Source organism: Rhineura floridana, chromosome 12 (assembly GCF_030035675.1).
Source record: "Rhineura floridana isolate rRhiFlo1 chromosome 12, rRhiFlo1.hap2, whole genome shotgun sequence".
In the NCBI taxonomy this organism is placed as follows: Eukaryota; Metazoa; Chordata; class Lepidosauria; order Squamata; family Rhineuridae; genus Rhineura; species Rhineura floridana.
In genome coordinates, this window is record NC_084491.1 from 11,098,530 (window position 1) to 11,112,037 (window position 13,508).

Here is a 13,508-nt window from a genome sequence, read left to right on the forward strand (position 1 = left end):
TTCTAGCAACACCTCTCCTGCCCACGCTGGTAAACTGATTCAGGTGGAGATGCCAGATTTATAGATGTGGGGTGTTATTGCAAACGATCTGTAGACATCTTCAAAAAATACTAATCACTTTACGTTAATCTTTGAGACTGTACAGAACTGCACAAACAAAAGAAGCTAGGAAGTGTATGCGTGGGCATGCACACACGTGCACACATTTACCTCTCTGTTTGAAACATAAGATCAGTAGCAGTTGGCAGGGTGAAGCAGCATTGTGGCTTCCCAGGAGAGGGAAGGCAAGGCGGTAGCAGGTTCAGTACAGTGGAAACACTGTGCTGGTGTATCTTCACTGTGCCAACCTTGCTGCCACCTCGCCCCTCCCCTTCTCTCTCTGCAGGTAAGCCACAATAATGCCAGAGATGGGAGGTCAGGTAGCCATGTGACTATGCCCTGTTGACTGCTTACTGCATAAGATGTAAAGTTCTTAGAAGAGAATTTTTAGCATGAGGTGGGGTGGAAGAAGGAAGGACAGGACACAAAGCACCACACTCCCTTATTTTACTAATATATCCAATGCTAGCCCTACTCAGAGCAGACCCATTAAATTAATGAACACAAGCAACCGAAGATGATTAATTTCAATGGGTCTACTCTGAGTAGGACTAGCATTGGAGACAACCCATAGAGTGATATTCAATGCTAGCCCTACTCAAAGTAGACCCAATGAAATTAATGGACTTGACTAAGTTGTGTTCATTGCTTTCAATGGGCCTTCTTCGAGTAGGACTTACTTGAGTACAACCCATAGGCTTCAACAGCTACTGTGTGCCATGTAACTTGCAGGTCTGATTGAAGTCAGTACGTTGTTCTTATCTATTGCTGCAGAAGCAGTGATTCGTAATCTACAAAATGCATTAATGTGATTGCCCAGGAAGGACCCCTTTTGCACCTGCCACAGAAGCAGAAGGATTCTCTGGGTCACAATTTAAGGTGTGTTCTCAGGTAGAGATGGAGGAGAAATTCAATTTTGTTGCATTTTAACAAGCTACCTAATTTGTGCTTCTTGAATTAATATGCAAACTAAAACACAGCTATTTTTTTGAAATCCATGCTTCCCTGAATTTTGCAATGTAGTTCTCCAGCCAATCAGTGAGCATGGAAAATACATTATATTTGGAGAAAGAGTGCATAGAAATGCATATATTTGTGAAAATAACACACACAAATACATTATGGAAAACTGCCTACAAAAATGTGCTTATTAGATTAAATGCACTCTAAAATGCTGATTAATTTTTAAGAGGATTTTTTTTAAAAAAAAAATCACGAATTGCAGCAGAAATGTGGAGAACTGAATTTAAGACTGGAGACATTTGAAACAAATTGACAGATCTGTCTACTGCTACTCTCAGTCCATGTGAAGTATCCTGACCAGGCCTGTGAGCCTCTCCATTGCTCACCACAGAATGAAAAGATGCCCTTAGGCTTCCAAACACACCCAATCCTCTCCCTATGGGTGCACAATGCAGAGGAAAATCTAAAAATGGTAGAACAGCTGCCTTTTAGAACTTTCTACCCCTGCTGATCTTCCCATTGGGGAGCCACTGGTATGTTTCCAAGGAACACAGCTGGAAAGAAATCACTGGCTTAGATCATTCGAGCTGCAGCCTGGTACTCGGTCTAATATAAACCAAGCTCCCACAACAGCCACACAGTCAGGAGCATAGTCAAAGACAGCAGGTAGGGACATTTGATCTTCCAACCACAGGTGTTTGTAGTGGCACAAGCTGCAGCACACACACACACACACACACACCCAAATGCCACACAGCCATCACTACGAACAGCAAGGCATCCTCCCCCACAGGCTCCTTTTGATGTGGCGAGAGTCTGCCGTCACTGAGGGAAGGAAATACATCCATCTGAGAGGGCCTCTAAAGCAAGATGTTTCCTAGGTTTGGTTTGAAAAGTTTTAAGTCCCACATATGTTTCTACTGTTAAAAGAAAATAAACTACCAAGGGAGGTAAATTTGCATACAGCCTCCACTTCTAGGTGATCATGCACACACACAGAGAAATGTGGGTAGTTGCTTGTTGTTGTTGTTTGAAAAAAATAACCCTTAGAGCAGGAATGGGGAACTGGTGTCGCTCCAGACAACTGTAGGACTCCAACTCCTATCAGCCCCAGTCAGCATGAGCAATGTTCAAGCATGATAGGAGTGAGAGTCCAACAGCATCAGGAGAGTCCCAGGTCCCCCATCTCTGTCTTACTGGGAAGAAAAATTTGTGTTTCTCGTGTCCATGTCATGAATTATGGGGACAAGCTTGTTCACATTCTGTAAATCAACATGAACCATGTAAAAGGAGGCGTATCCACAGCAGCCAGTTTTTATATGATATTCACTAACAGGCCAAAAACACTTGTGGTTTAAGAATGTTCCTAAAGCCAACAGATATTTATAGCAAACTTTAAAAAGCAGAGACATTGGACAGCTATAGTGAATGCACCAGGAGAGCAGGAGACCTGACCGCCTCTCTGAGATATTGTGCCTACAAATTTGTAAAAATGCAAACACAATTTGGGTTGGTTTTTCACAGTGCAATCTACTTCCTGTGTAGCTTGGAAGAAATTGGCAATGTGTGCCTCTGAGCATATGGTGAATGGTGGCAACACCTGCGATCAGGACTGTATCTCCAAAGACGTAGAATTACATTTTTTGTATGTTTGATGGTGTATTTTGCTCGGGGAGGGGGGGGTGTCTTTACTTTTTAAAGCCAGATGGGAAATGTAAAGGGGGGGATCCACAGTATTAACAAAAGAATAGTGAAAGAATCCAGGGGAAGAGGAAAGGCAGAAAAGCACACCCTGTGCCACAACTGTAAGCCCCTCTCCTTCCTCCTAAATTAACTGACCCTGCCTTCTCTATTTTGTTTCAAGGTTCTGGCCAGGAGAACCCCATAATTCAACTGGAAACCCCAAGGAAATGAAAGACAAGCCCTAAGGTCTACCAAGGTCATGTGTATCAATTTTGTACTGGCGAAATGCTTGATATTCACAGATATTCCTGTAGTATTTTCTGTAGTAGTGTTGACATCAACTTGAGAAAATGGAGTTTTAGACCCTTCGGAAGCCCACTGTGAATTGTTTGCAAGGCACTTGGAGGGTAAAGTTGGTCGCCTCCATAGCAGTCTTGATACCCCCCCATCCACATCTACTGTAGTCCCCAATGAGGTGTCCAGTGCAACGTCTGCTGCAACTTCTTGGGAACGGTTTCAGTTGATGCGGCCTCATGATGTAGACAAGGTGCTTGCGTTGATGCAGCCAGCAACATGTCGCCTCGACCCTTACCCTTCTTGGCTTATTAAAGCTTGCCGAGGGGGTTTCACCAAGTGGATCCATGGTGTGGTCAATGCATCATTGCAGGAGGATGTGGTTCCAGCTGCCTTGAAAGAGGTAGTGATCTGATCACTCCTGAAAAAGCCCACCCTCGACCCATTGGTTTGTGACAACTACCAACCGGTCGCAAATACCCCCTTTTTAACGAAGGTGATTGAGAGGGTTGTGGTGCAGCAATTTATTATTTATTTATTACATTTGTATACCGCCCCACAGCTGACGCTCTCTGGGCGGTTTACAACAATTAACAATTGCAAGTACTCTTGGATGAAACAGATTATCTTGACCTGTTCCAGTCTGGGTTCAGGCCTGGTTATGGGACTGAATTGGCCTTGGTCACCCTGATGGACCTTTATCGGGAGAAGGACAGGGGGAGTACAATCCTATTATTCTTACTTGATCTCTCAGTCGCTTTTGATACCATTGACCGTGGTATCCTTCTGGGCCTACTTGGTGAGATGGGTATTGGAGGCAGTGTTTTACAGTGGTTGCGATCCTATCTCCAAGGTCATTCTCAGAGAATAGCATTGGGTGACTGTCTTTCAGCCCCTTGGTAGTTGTGCTGTTGGGTGCTGCAGGGTACCATCTTGTCCCCCATGCTGTTTAACATCTATATGAAGCCCTTCGGAACAGTCATCAGAAAATTTGGGGTGAGATGTCAGTAAGTATGCTGACGATACCCAGCTCTATTTCTCTGTAACATCTGAATCAGGAGAGACCGTGCAAGTCCTGGACCGCTGTCTGGACTCGGTGGTGGACTGGATTCTAGCAAGACAGAGGCGCTGTGGGTTGGTGTTTTCTGAGTTTGGATAATTGGTCAGTTGCCTGCTTTGGATGGGGTCATGCTCCCTCTGAAAGAGCAGTCTGGGGGTGCTCCTGGATCCATCTTTGTCGCTAGAGCCCCAGGTGACCTCAGTGGCTAGGAGTGCCTTTTACCAGCTTCGGCTGGTAAGACAGCTGTGGCTGTTTCTGGACCAGGATAGCCTGAGCACTGTTGTCCATTCACTGGTAACCTCCAGGTTGGATTACTGTAATGCACTCTATGTGGAGGTGCCCTTGAGGTTGGTTCGGAAGTTGCAGCTGGTGCAAAACGCAGTGGTGAGACTGTTCACTGGGGCAGGGTATCGTCAGCATGTCACCCCGCTGCTGAAAGAATTGCACTGGCTGCCCATTTGCTACTGGGCCAAGTTCAAGTTTCTAGTTTTGGTGTACGAAGCCCTATACAGTTTGGAACCAGGATACCTGAAAGACTTGTCTTATCCCTTATATACCCAGTCGATCACTGTGGTCTGCAGGTGAGGGCCTCCTGCAGACACCATCTTATCAGGAGGTCCATTCTGCACAACATAGGAAAAGGACCTTTAGTGTGGTGGCACCTGCCCTGTGGAATTCCCTCCCCTTAAATATTAGACAGACGCCACCTCTGTTATCTTTTCGGCGCCTATTGAAGACCTTCCTCTTTCAACAAGCCTTTTAAGTTGAGACCTAGTCCATGCGTCTGTGTCAGAATTGCTTTTTAATATGTTTTTAAACCTTCTTTTTTAGAAAATGTTTTGAATCTTAGACAATGTTTTGAAAGCTTTCTTTAAGAAACGTTTTTAAAGATGTTTTGTTTTAATGTGTTTTAAAGTTTTTAATGCTTTTGTTTGCTGCCCTGGGCTCCTGCTGGGAGGAAGGGTGGGATATGAATCAAATAATAAATAAAATAGTAAGGGGATTAATGGCAGGTTGACCAAATTGAATTTTTTTGAAGCTCTATGGTTGCCAAGAGACTTATTGTTTGAGCCTGGAAGTATAAACACCCACGCTCTATTACACAATGGTCTGAGGACCCTATTGCCCTTGTTATATTGTATATATTTCTTAAAAACATCAACTTCGTGTGGATACTTGTCTGGACATCTGGACGGCATATACTGATTTAAATGTTTAAATAAAGATGAATATATCAACGGTTGTTGTATTTTTATTATTTATTTATTAAATTTGTATCCTGCGCATCCTCCAAAAGGAGCACATTTTAAATATGGTCTGATTTTTTTCCCTTCTCTCACTTTTTTCTGTTTTTCTTTGTTAAATTTGTTATAAAAAAACCAATGAAAAAAGATCTATCCAAATAAAAGCTTGAATCAAGGGAAACCAAAATGCCCCCTTCTTTCCCATCAAATATAAAAAGCCACCTAATGATGCCCAAAGGAGCTTTGCTTGACTTCTTCCCATGAAGGTTGGAAGCTGCACACAGTGCAAACCTACCGTAATCTTGCTGGCCCGATTTAGCGCTTCCACCCAATCCTGCAGATCATTTTGGTCATTGGCTTGCAAGACATAGCGCTGGGACAATGCATTAATAACTGCGGACACAGAAATCAGTGTCAGAGTTTAGCATCATTCAAGGTAATAAGCATGTTTGATCTCTGCAGCAACCTTTCAGCTTTTGGAAGGAACCCCTTTCTCCTGTTATCTCCCCCACCCTTCCTGCCACAAGCTGAGATCCTCTGAATAGATCCTGTTCAAAGGCCTCTGCCATCTGGGTCCAGTGGATGACTGCAAGATCTAGGGGCATCTCCATGGTGGCATCCCAGGCATAGAACACCTTGGCTACATCTATACATTTAAAGCATCCCCAGCTTGGGAACTGTACTTTTTAAAGAGTGCTGAAAATTTATTTATTTATTTATTTTATTACATTTTTAGACCGCCCTATAGCAACAAGCTCTCAGGGCGGTGTACAACAGGGTAAAAACAGATTAAAATACATGTGGGTATGAGTACAATACAATAGAAAACATTTTTAAAAACAAAATTAAGACAAAAGATTAAAATTAAAATAAATGAAAATTAAATTTAAAATAATGACGTAAAATTTAAAATTTAAAATTATGGAAAATTGAGGGGTAAAACACAATTCCTAGGATTCTTTGGGGGAAGCTCTGTGCTTTAAATGTACGGTGGGGATGCGACAGTGAGGGTCACCTGGACAGCTCTCATTTCACCTTCTCTCAATTGGTAAAAATTATTCTTTTCTGGAGTGCATCTGCCCACTCAGAATCTAAAGATTTAGATCTGGTCACTGACTCAGATCTAGTCACTGCCCTTAGCAGTTATGTTTGAATGGAAGTTTAAACCAGAGAATTTGAAAATGAATTTAGCGTTAAAGCTCTTGCTTTGGATTTTATGGTTGGGTTCATATATTCTACAAGTGGGACCCGCTATAAAAAATGGAAATTTTACTTACTGTGAATTTCTATTTGTAGATAGGGTTGGAGGACATTCCTGATTAGGGATGGCTCCTCCTACTGGTTGTGACAGGCAGGGTCTAGAAACTTCTTAGTCTCCTCTCCTGGGGGAAGAGTCATCCCGCTCTCCAGACCGAGCTGACAGAGCAGGAACTCCTCGACCCCATCAACGCCAACCATGCAGACGTTTATTAAACAGACACCTGTACAAAGTAGTAACTAGAAAAAGGTAATAACCAGAGACAAAACAGACAACTGGAGAAAAACTTCCCACAAAATGAGATACACGCAGTACTAGACATCGTGTGAAAATGTAAGACGCTAGCAGAATGCTTCAAGCTCCCAAACCCTCGCTCCAGAAGGCCATAGCAGAGGAAAGAGAGGTGGGTGGAATGTCCTCCAGCCCGATCTACAAATAGAATTCACAGTAAGTAAAATTTCCATTTTTGCTAGATAGGGCTGGAGGACATTCCTGATTAGGGATATAACATAGCAGTATCCACATCCCCAGGGTGGGCTTCCTCTGTGTGAAACTAGTGATTTAGCCCCTTTTGGAATGCCTTGCTACCAAACATGGCATCGGCTAGGGAACAGAAATCTATTTTATCATATCTGATGAGGGTGTGTGGAGAGGCCCACATGTCCCCCAGCAGATGTCCATGATTGGGAAACCGCCCTTGTGTGATGCAGAGGCAGCCGCCCCTCTAACAGAATGTGCACTCAAACAGAATGTGCTGCAGGGTCCTTACCCAAGCCTCTTAGGCCTGAGCTATGGCTGCCCTGAACCAGAGAGAGATGGAAGAGGTAAACACCTTCTTTCTCTTAAGAGTACCCCAGGAAAGATACAAATGATGATTCGGGATGTCTAAACTCCAGTGTGTAGCACCCCCAATGTCCAGAGAGCTTAGGCTATGGGGCGGTATACAAATGAAATAAATAAATAAATAAATAAATAATGTCCAATAGGTGCCACCTATGCTCCTGAGTGTAGGAAGGAGATTGTCGGAAAAGACGGTAAGTCCATTTCCTGAGACCTATAAAAAACTGATGTGGTGGCCACCACAATACTGTCATTTAAGACTAGGGGTTCAGAAGGCAGGTGGCCACAGGGTCTAAGAGTGAGCCTGCTAGTGCCAACAACATCCAGTTTAGGTTCCAGGTTGAAAATCTGTGAACTGTCCGTGGAGAAACGAGAACCACCCCTTTAAGGAAACGCTTAGAGCAAGCGGTTTGAAGACAACAGGGAACCCCCCAAACTAGAGGACATACTACTGAGGGAAGGTGCTTGGCACCTGAAGATGGCTGCACTGAACCCTTGGTCCAAACCTGAGTGTAAAAAATCCAGGAAGGCCTGAACGGTTCAGGACAATGGATCCACCCAGATTTTTGAGCACCAGCTCAAAAATACCCTCCAGGTGGGAGAGAAACCCCTATTGGTTGACTGTTTACGTGAGGCCAATAATATATCCAGGACTTTCCCTGAAAAAACCTTGTCCCTCGACCCGATCCGCTCAGCCACCAAGCTGTCCATCGTACACTCCATTAATTGGAGAGCAACAACTACCACTATAGCTCCCTCTAAGGCATGTCTGGAATGGACGTCTTAATTCTTCCCTTTTCTGGAGTGGGATCTTGGAATGGAAGCAGAAGCTACTGAAAGGACTGGGGGACGAGATTCACCCATCAAATTATAGCCCGACACCCCCCTCCGATTAAGTGAGAAAGAGCATGCCCAAAGAACACTTGTAAAGGTCATTATTTATATGACAGAATGATTTGACCTTATACCAAACTCTGAGGCAAAAGCTTCTGCAGCTAGATGCAGCTTCTCACACTTGTGTGTGGTGGCAGATACTGGCAATGTCACATAGAACTGTGCAGAGCCAACCATCCCCATAATCAAACTGTGATTAAAGGGACATAAAAGAGTAGAGAGATAGGGGCTGCTTTTCCTCTTGATTAGACAATATAGAGGCAAGCATGTTCTGCTCCCTGATTCTATTAAAACAATCCTCGGACAGGGATTATCTATGAAAGAGAGGAATAAAGAAATTTATGTTACGTTTAACACATAAAAGGAAGTGGACTGCCTCCAAGCCGGTTCCGACTTATAGTGACCCCATGAAACCTTTGGTTGAGTTCATAGGGTTTCTGTGGTAAGCGCTACTCAGAGGTGGCCCACCACCACCCTCCTCCAAGGCTGAGAGGCAGCGACTGGCCCAAGGTCACCCCATGATCCCCATGGCCATGTGGGGATGTGAACCATGGGCTTCCATGTCATAGCCAAACACTCCAGCCACTGTCCCACACTGGCTATCATTGAAAACGTACATTTTAATTAATACTGAACTGCCAAGGCTCAGACAGAAAAACCAGAATAGTCTCTGAGGTTGAAGGGGCCATTATGTGCAGGCCGTTACACCTATGGTATAGAAACTGAGCTTTTCTGAAGCTGTGTATACCATAAGCCAGTATACTGAAACCCTGACAACACAGAGGCAAGTGGAACTTTTTCAATGTCTAGGGATATAGCCTCATGAAACCAGAAAAAGAGACAAGCCCATCTTTCAGTTTCATCCACCAGGACACTTAACCACCATCCTCTGGGGGGTGCGCTCAGGCTCCACAAGGGTTCCTAAGGTCGAAGGGGGTTGCTTTCAAGTTGATTCCGACCCATGACGACCCCATGAGTAAGGCCTCATGGCAAGTGGCACTCAGAGGAGGCCCACCATTGCCTTCCTCTGAGGCTGGCAGGCAGTGACTGGCCTACACCCCACTGGCTCTTCATAAGGTAATTATCTGAATTTATTCCAAACTGTGGCTATAGAGGTAAGACAACTGTTCTTGCAAATACTACCACATGTAAGGGTTGTGGGCCTTCTCCTGGGGGGAGGGGGTGTAATAACCTTTTGAGGCCTCAAGAAAGGCTTTGAGGCTTTCCATATATATGCTTTCTGGCTGTGGCTCCCTAGAGGAGCTAACAAGCTCCTCTGTTGTCCCAGCAACGTTCCCTGGGCCTACCATTTCAGGCCTTTGAGAGAATCACCTCTCTAAATGTCTCAGCCCAGATTACACATGTCCCTGTCTGTTCTGAGGAGGAAAATCTAACGTTTCCACAGGAACAAACCTGAAATACATAAGGTTTCTTCCCAGATTATTTCACCCCTTATGTTTCTGAGGGAGGAGGGAACAGACATAGCCACCCGGAAGGTTGACTAGGAGACTTTGTGTAACCCTTCCACATAGAAGGAACACACTTTCTCCAGGGAGTACACTACATGTATGCACTGCCCCCCTAAGCACCTGGTGTCAGGGCTAGAACACAGGGAAGTGGGAATAGCTTGTCACCTAAGCTTAGGCATCCCCAATCCCCCCAAAAATCTTGATAGGCACCCTTTGTTCCAGCTGACAACCTCTGGGTAAAGGGGCCTCACATCAACCATCAAGGCAGAAACCAGGGAAGCTAGACCAATTCAAAAACATTGTGAAGAGAACCCACTTGGATCATCCAAATCAGACAATGCCCCCTGTTGGCCATAGACCTGCTTGGGCAACTGTCCTTGTACCTGCAACCCCTGGACCATAGTGGGTGCAGGGTATGAGTGTGTCTGGGTGTCTGATCAGTCCTGTTGACTCATAGCGCACTTTACCAGTGAGATACTTGTCTCCCGCCATGGGCGCTGTCTGAACCCCCGTCCTGCACAATATGACAGGGAATAGGAGTAGGACACCCAGGTTGATGTCGGGGTGTGTGCCACCCCAGCTGATGGCTAGGGTACAATGAGAGGGGGATCTGGTATAGCTGTATTGCTATGGCAAACTGCTGTATCACCTCTCCCTGCGTGAGTCTCTGGAGTGATATCTGCGCCTCTGTTTTCCTTTATGGGATCACCTACTTGAGGGCCTGTCCTGCTTACTTTTAAGGGCATGGTAAATGGGGCCCCTGATTTCAACAAAGATAAGCTCCTTGATGCCAGACAAGAACTTAAGAAACTGAGAATGGGAGGGGTGGAACGTCCATACCTTCAGCAGGAATACTCACCCCCCCCCACTGCCCCCGCTTGGGGTTGGGTAGAGCGCAGGCTGATAGCTTGTTGAGCCCTGCGCTGGCAGCTCTCGAGAATCCATCACATCTCCCGTGTAACAGAAGTCTTGGGGGAGAACGAGGAAGAGGCAGGCAAAGCCATAAAGTGGCAGCCGCAGCTGTTCTGCACTTAGGAAAAAAGTGCGGGAAACTGCTGCAATGGCAAACCGCCGTAGCAGGCGCCGCTCAACCCCCTGCTGCCATGCACAATAAGATTTTGGGGTAGATACCCCCAGGAAGCACACCTCACTGGTTCTTCTCCTCAGAAAGGGGAGGGGGGAGCCGGATCCTGCGATCTTGCTCAGCATGAGTGTGGACTGAACAATCCTCCCAAGCCCCCAGACCCATGATGTGAAGGCAGGCGGGGGGGAGAAAACAGTAAAGGATGGAGACAGAAGAGAGAAATAGCTGACATTAAGGAGAGAAGAACGACAAAAAGCAGAAAAAATGGAAAAAACAGCAAAAAAAACACAGAAGTAAAAGGAAGTTCTGAGCAGAGAGAAGAAAAGACCCAACCTTCACAGGCCGCAGGGAGGGCCGGTCTGGAGAGCAGGATGACTCCTCCCCCAGGAGAGGAGACTAAGAAGTTTCTAGACCCTGCCTGTCATGACCAGTAGATGGAGCGATCCCAAATCAGGAATGTCCTCCAGCCCTATCTAGCAAATGTTGCAATATAACCTCACCTCCTGTTCAGGGTTCCGGCCAGCCAACCAGCTGCATCCTCCTTCAGGAGAGTATAAACTTTTAGGACAGAGGTAGTGAACCTGCATACCTCAAGGTATTGTTGGACTAAAGTCCCATCAGCGTAAGCCAGCATGGCCAAAGGTCAAAGATAATGGGAGTTGTAGTTCAGCGTCATCTGGAGGGCCACACGTTCTCCATCCCAAGTTACAGTCCCAAGTAGACCATTCCATCCTCTCGCCATCCCAGGTTTTCTGTTTTACTTTTCAACTTGACACTCCACATTCTGTGGTTACTGAGCAAGCTCAGTGTTCATTGGGCTGTTTTGGTATTTTAAAAGGTTGTGGGTTTTTTTGGTAGGAAGTGTGACAAGAACAACTGTCTGAGTTCTCTTTGCATACTAAAGGAGAGATAGAGAGGGGGTCCTCCAGCTAGCTAGACTGCCTATCCTTTTTTTCCTGTGTTACTCTGCCCATCTTCCTTCCATTGTAAACCGATATTCTCAGGGAGCTGGCCTCACTTCCATCCTTCCTTCCCCATCCAGCCAAAGGAGAGGAGAAATTTTGTCTTTGTTCCTGTCCTTTAGCATGGGGCCAACGAGCATTGCTGGTTATTGTGCCTCCAACTTAGTTAGTTACCTAGAACTAGTTATGCTTTTCCTATCAACTATGTACATCTATAAATAAAGTAGCTTTCTTATTTTACAAAGTCTAAAGTCTCAGTGATTTGAATGCAGGATAAAAGCCTATTCAGAATGCAGCCCGACATTCTACCTATGCTATCTAACTGGCATAGTGATAGTTCTCCTCTGCAACCAGGAAATAGAATCAGAATGCTTTTGTGGACACTTGAACAAAGCAACTTAATTATTATTACAGCACCATTGATGTCCAACTTAAGAAAGACAATTCAATACATCCACGCCCATCATCTGATGGCTGCAAGCAACATGCGGCAAAAAAGGCAAACGTGGTTTTGGGCTGCATAAACAGAACTATAGTTTCCAGGTCGAGGGAAGTAATAGTCCCACTATATTCTGCATTAGTCAGGCCTCATCTGGAATACTGCGTTCAGTTCTGGGTGCTTCATTTTAAGAAAGATATAGACAAGTTGGAGCGGGTTCAGAAGAGGGCGACGAGGATGATAGCCGGTATGGAGAACAAGTCTTATGAGGAAAGGTTGAAGGAACTTGGCATGTTCAGTCTGGTGAAGAGAAGGCTGAGGGGTGACATGATTGCACTCTTTAAGTACCTGAAGGGCTGTCACATAGAGGAGGGTACAGATTTGTTCTCTGCTGCCCCAGAGAGTAGGACTAGGTCTAATGGTTTTAAGTTGCAGGAGTGTAGATTCAGATTGGACATTAGAAGGAACTTCCTGACAGTAAGGGCAGTTCGGCAATGGAACCGACTGCGTAGGAAGGTGGTGGGATCCCCTTCGCTGGATGTATTCAAGCAGAGGCTGGACAGCTATCTGCGGGAGATGCTCTAGCTGTGGATTTCCTGCTGTGAGCAGGGGGTTGGACTCGATGGCCTACAAGGCCCCTTCCAATTCTATGATTCTATGACTCATGAGCCATACATATTAAAAAGCCACACATAACACATTCAGCATTGCTTTGTATTTTCCAAAGGAGTCAGTTCATACGTAGCTGCTAGTTTTCAAGTGTAACATTAATCACATGACATACATGCATGTGTGAACAAGATTTTCCCTCTCCCACTCACAGTAGTTTCTACTTACCAAAACAGAAAGGTGTTTTTGGCTTTTGTTTTGGGGGAGCCACGCTGACCTGCAAGGAAAGAGTGATGGCAATAAGATGGTAGATGATGCAGCCCTGAGTAATTTTGTTATTGTTGAGATAAGCTGCCAAGTTTTTTTCAGGGAGACTGGCAGGTTTCTTGTGCCTTTAGATGTATAGCAGGCAAACTCTTAGCAGCTGGAACCTTTTCTCAGACATAGACATGACAGGCAGAAATCTAACAGGTAAAGCCTTTCCTATCACACCATTTTAAAAGCAGGGGCAGGGAACCTTTTCCAGGTCAAGGGCCACATTCCTTTCCAAGCAACCTTCTGAGGGCTACATGCCACTGATGGGTGTGGCCAGAGGCAAAAGTGAGTGGAG

The 13,508-nt window shown here is 45.3% G+C and overlaps 1 protein-coding gene across 5 annotated transcripts in view; it reads right to left on the reverse strand.

The window, feature by feature from the left end:
- The window catches only part of PLEKHA2 (pleckstrin homology domain containing A2), a 109,941-nt gene that overhangs the window by 44,878 nt on the left and 51,555 nt on the right, over positions 1–13,508 (reverse strand). For all 5 annotated transcript variants that reach the window (XM_061592960.1, XM_061592959.1, XM_061592955.1 and 2 more), the window contains 2 exons: positions 13,127–13,175; positions 5,639–5,736 (listed from right to left, as the gene is read on the reverse strand). In XM_061592960.1, the coding sequence (XP_061448944.1) occupies positions 5,639–5,736; positions 13,127–13,175 (147 nt within the window). The remainder of the gene's footprint in view (positions 1–5,638; positions 5,737–13,126; positions 13,176–13,508) is intronic.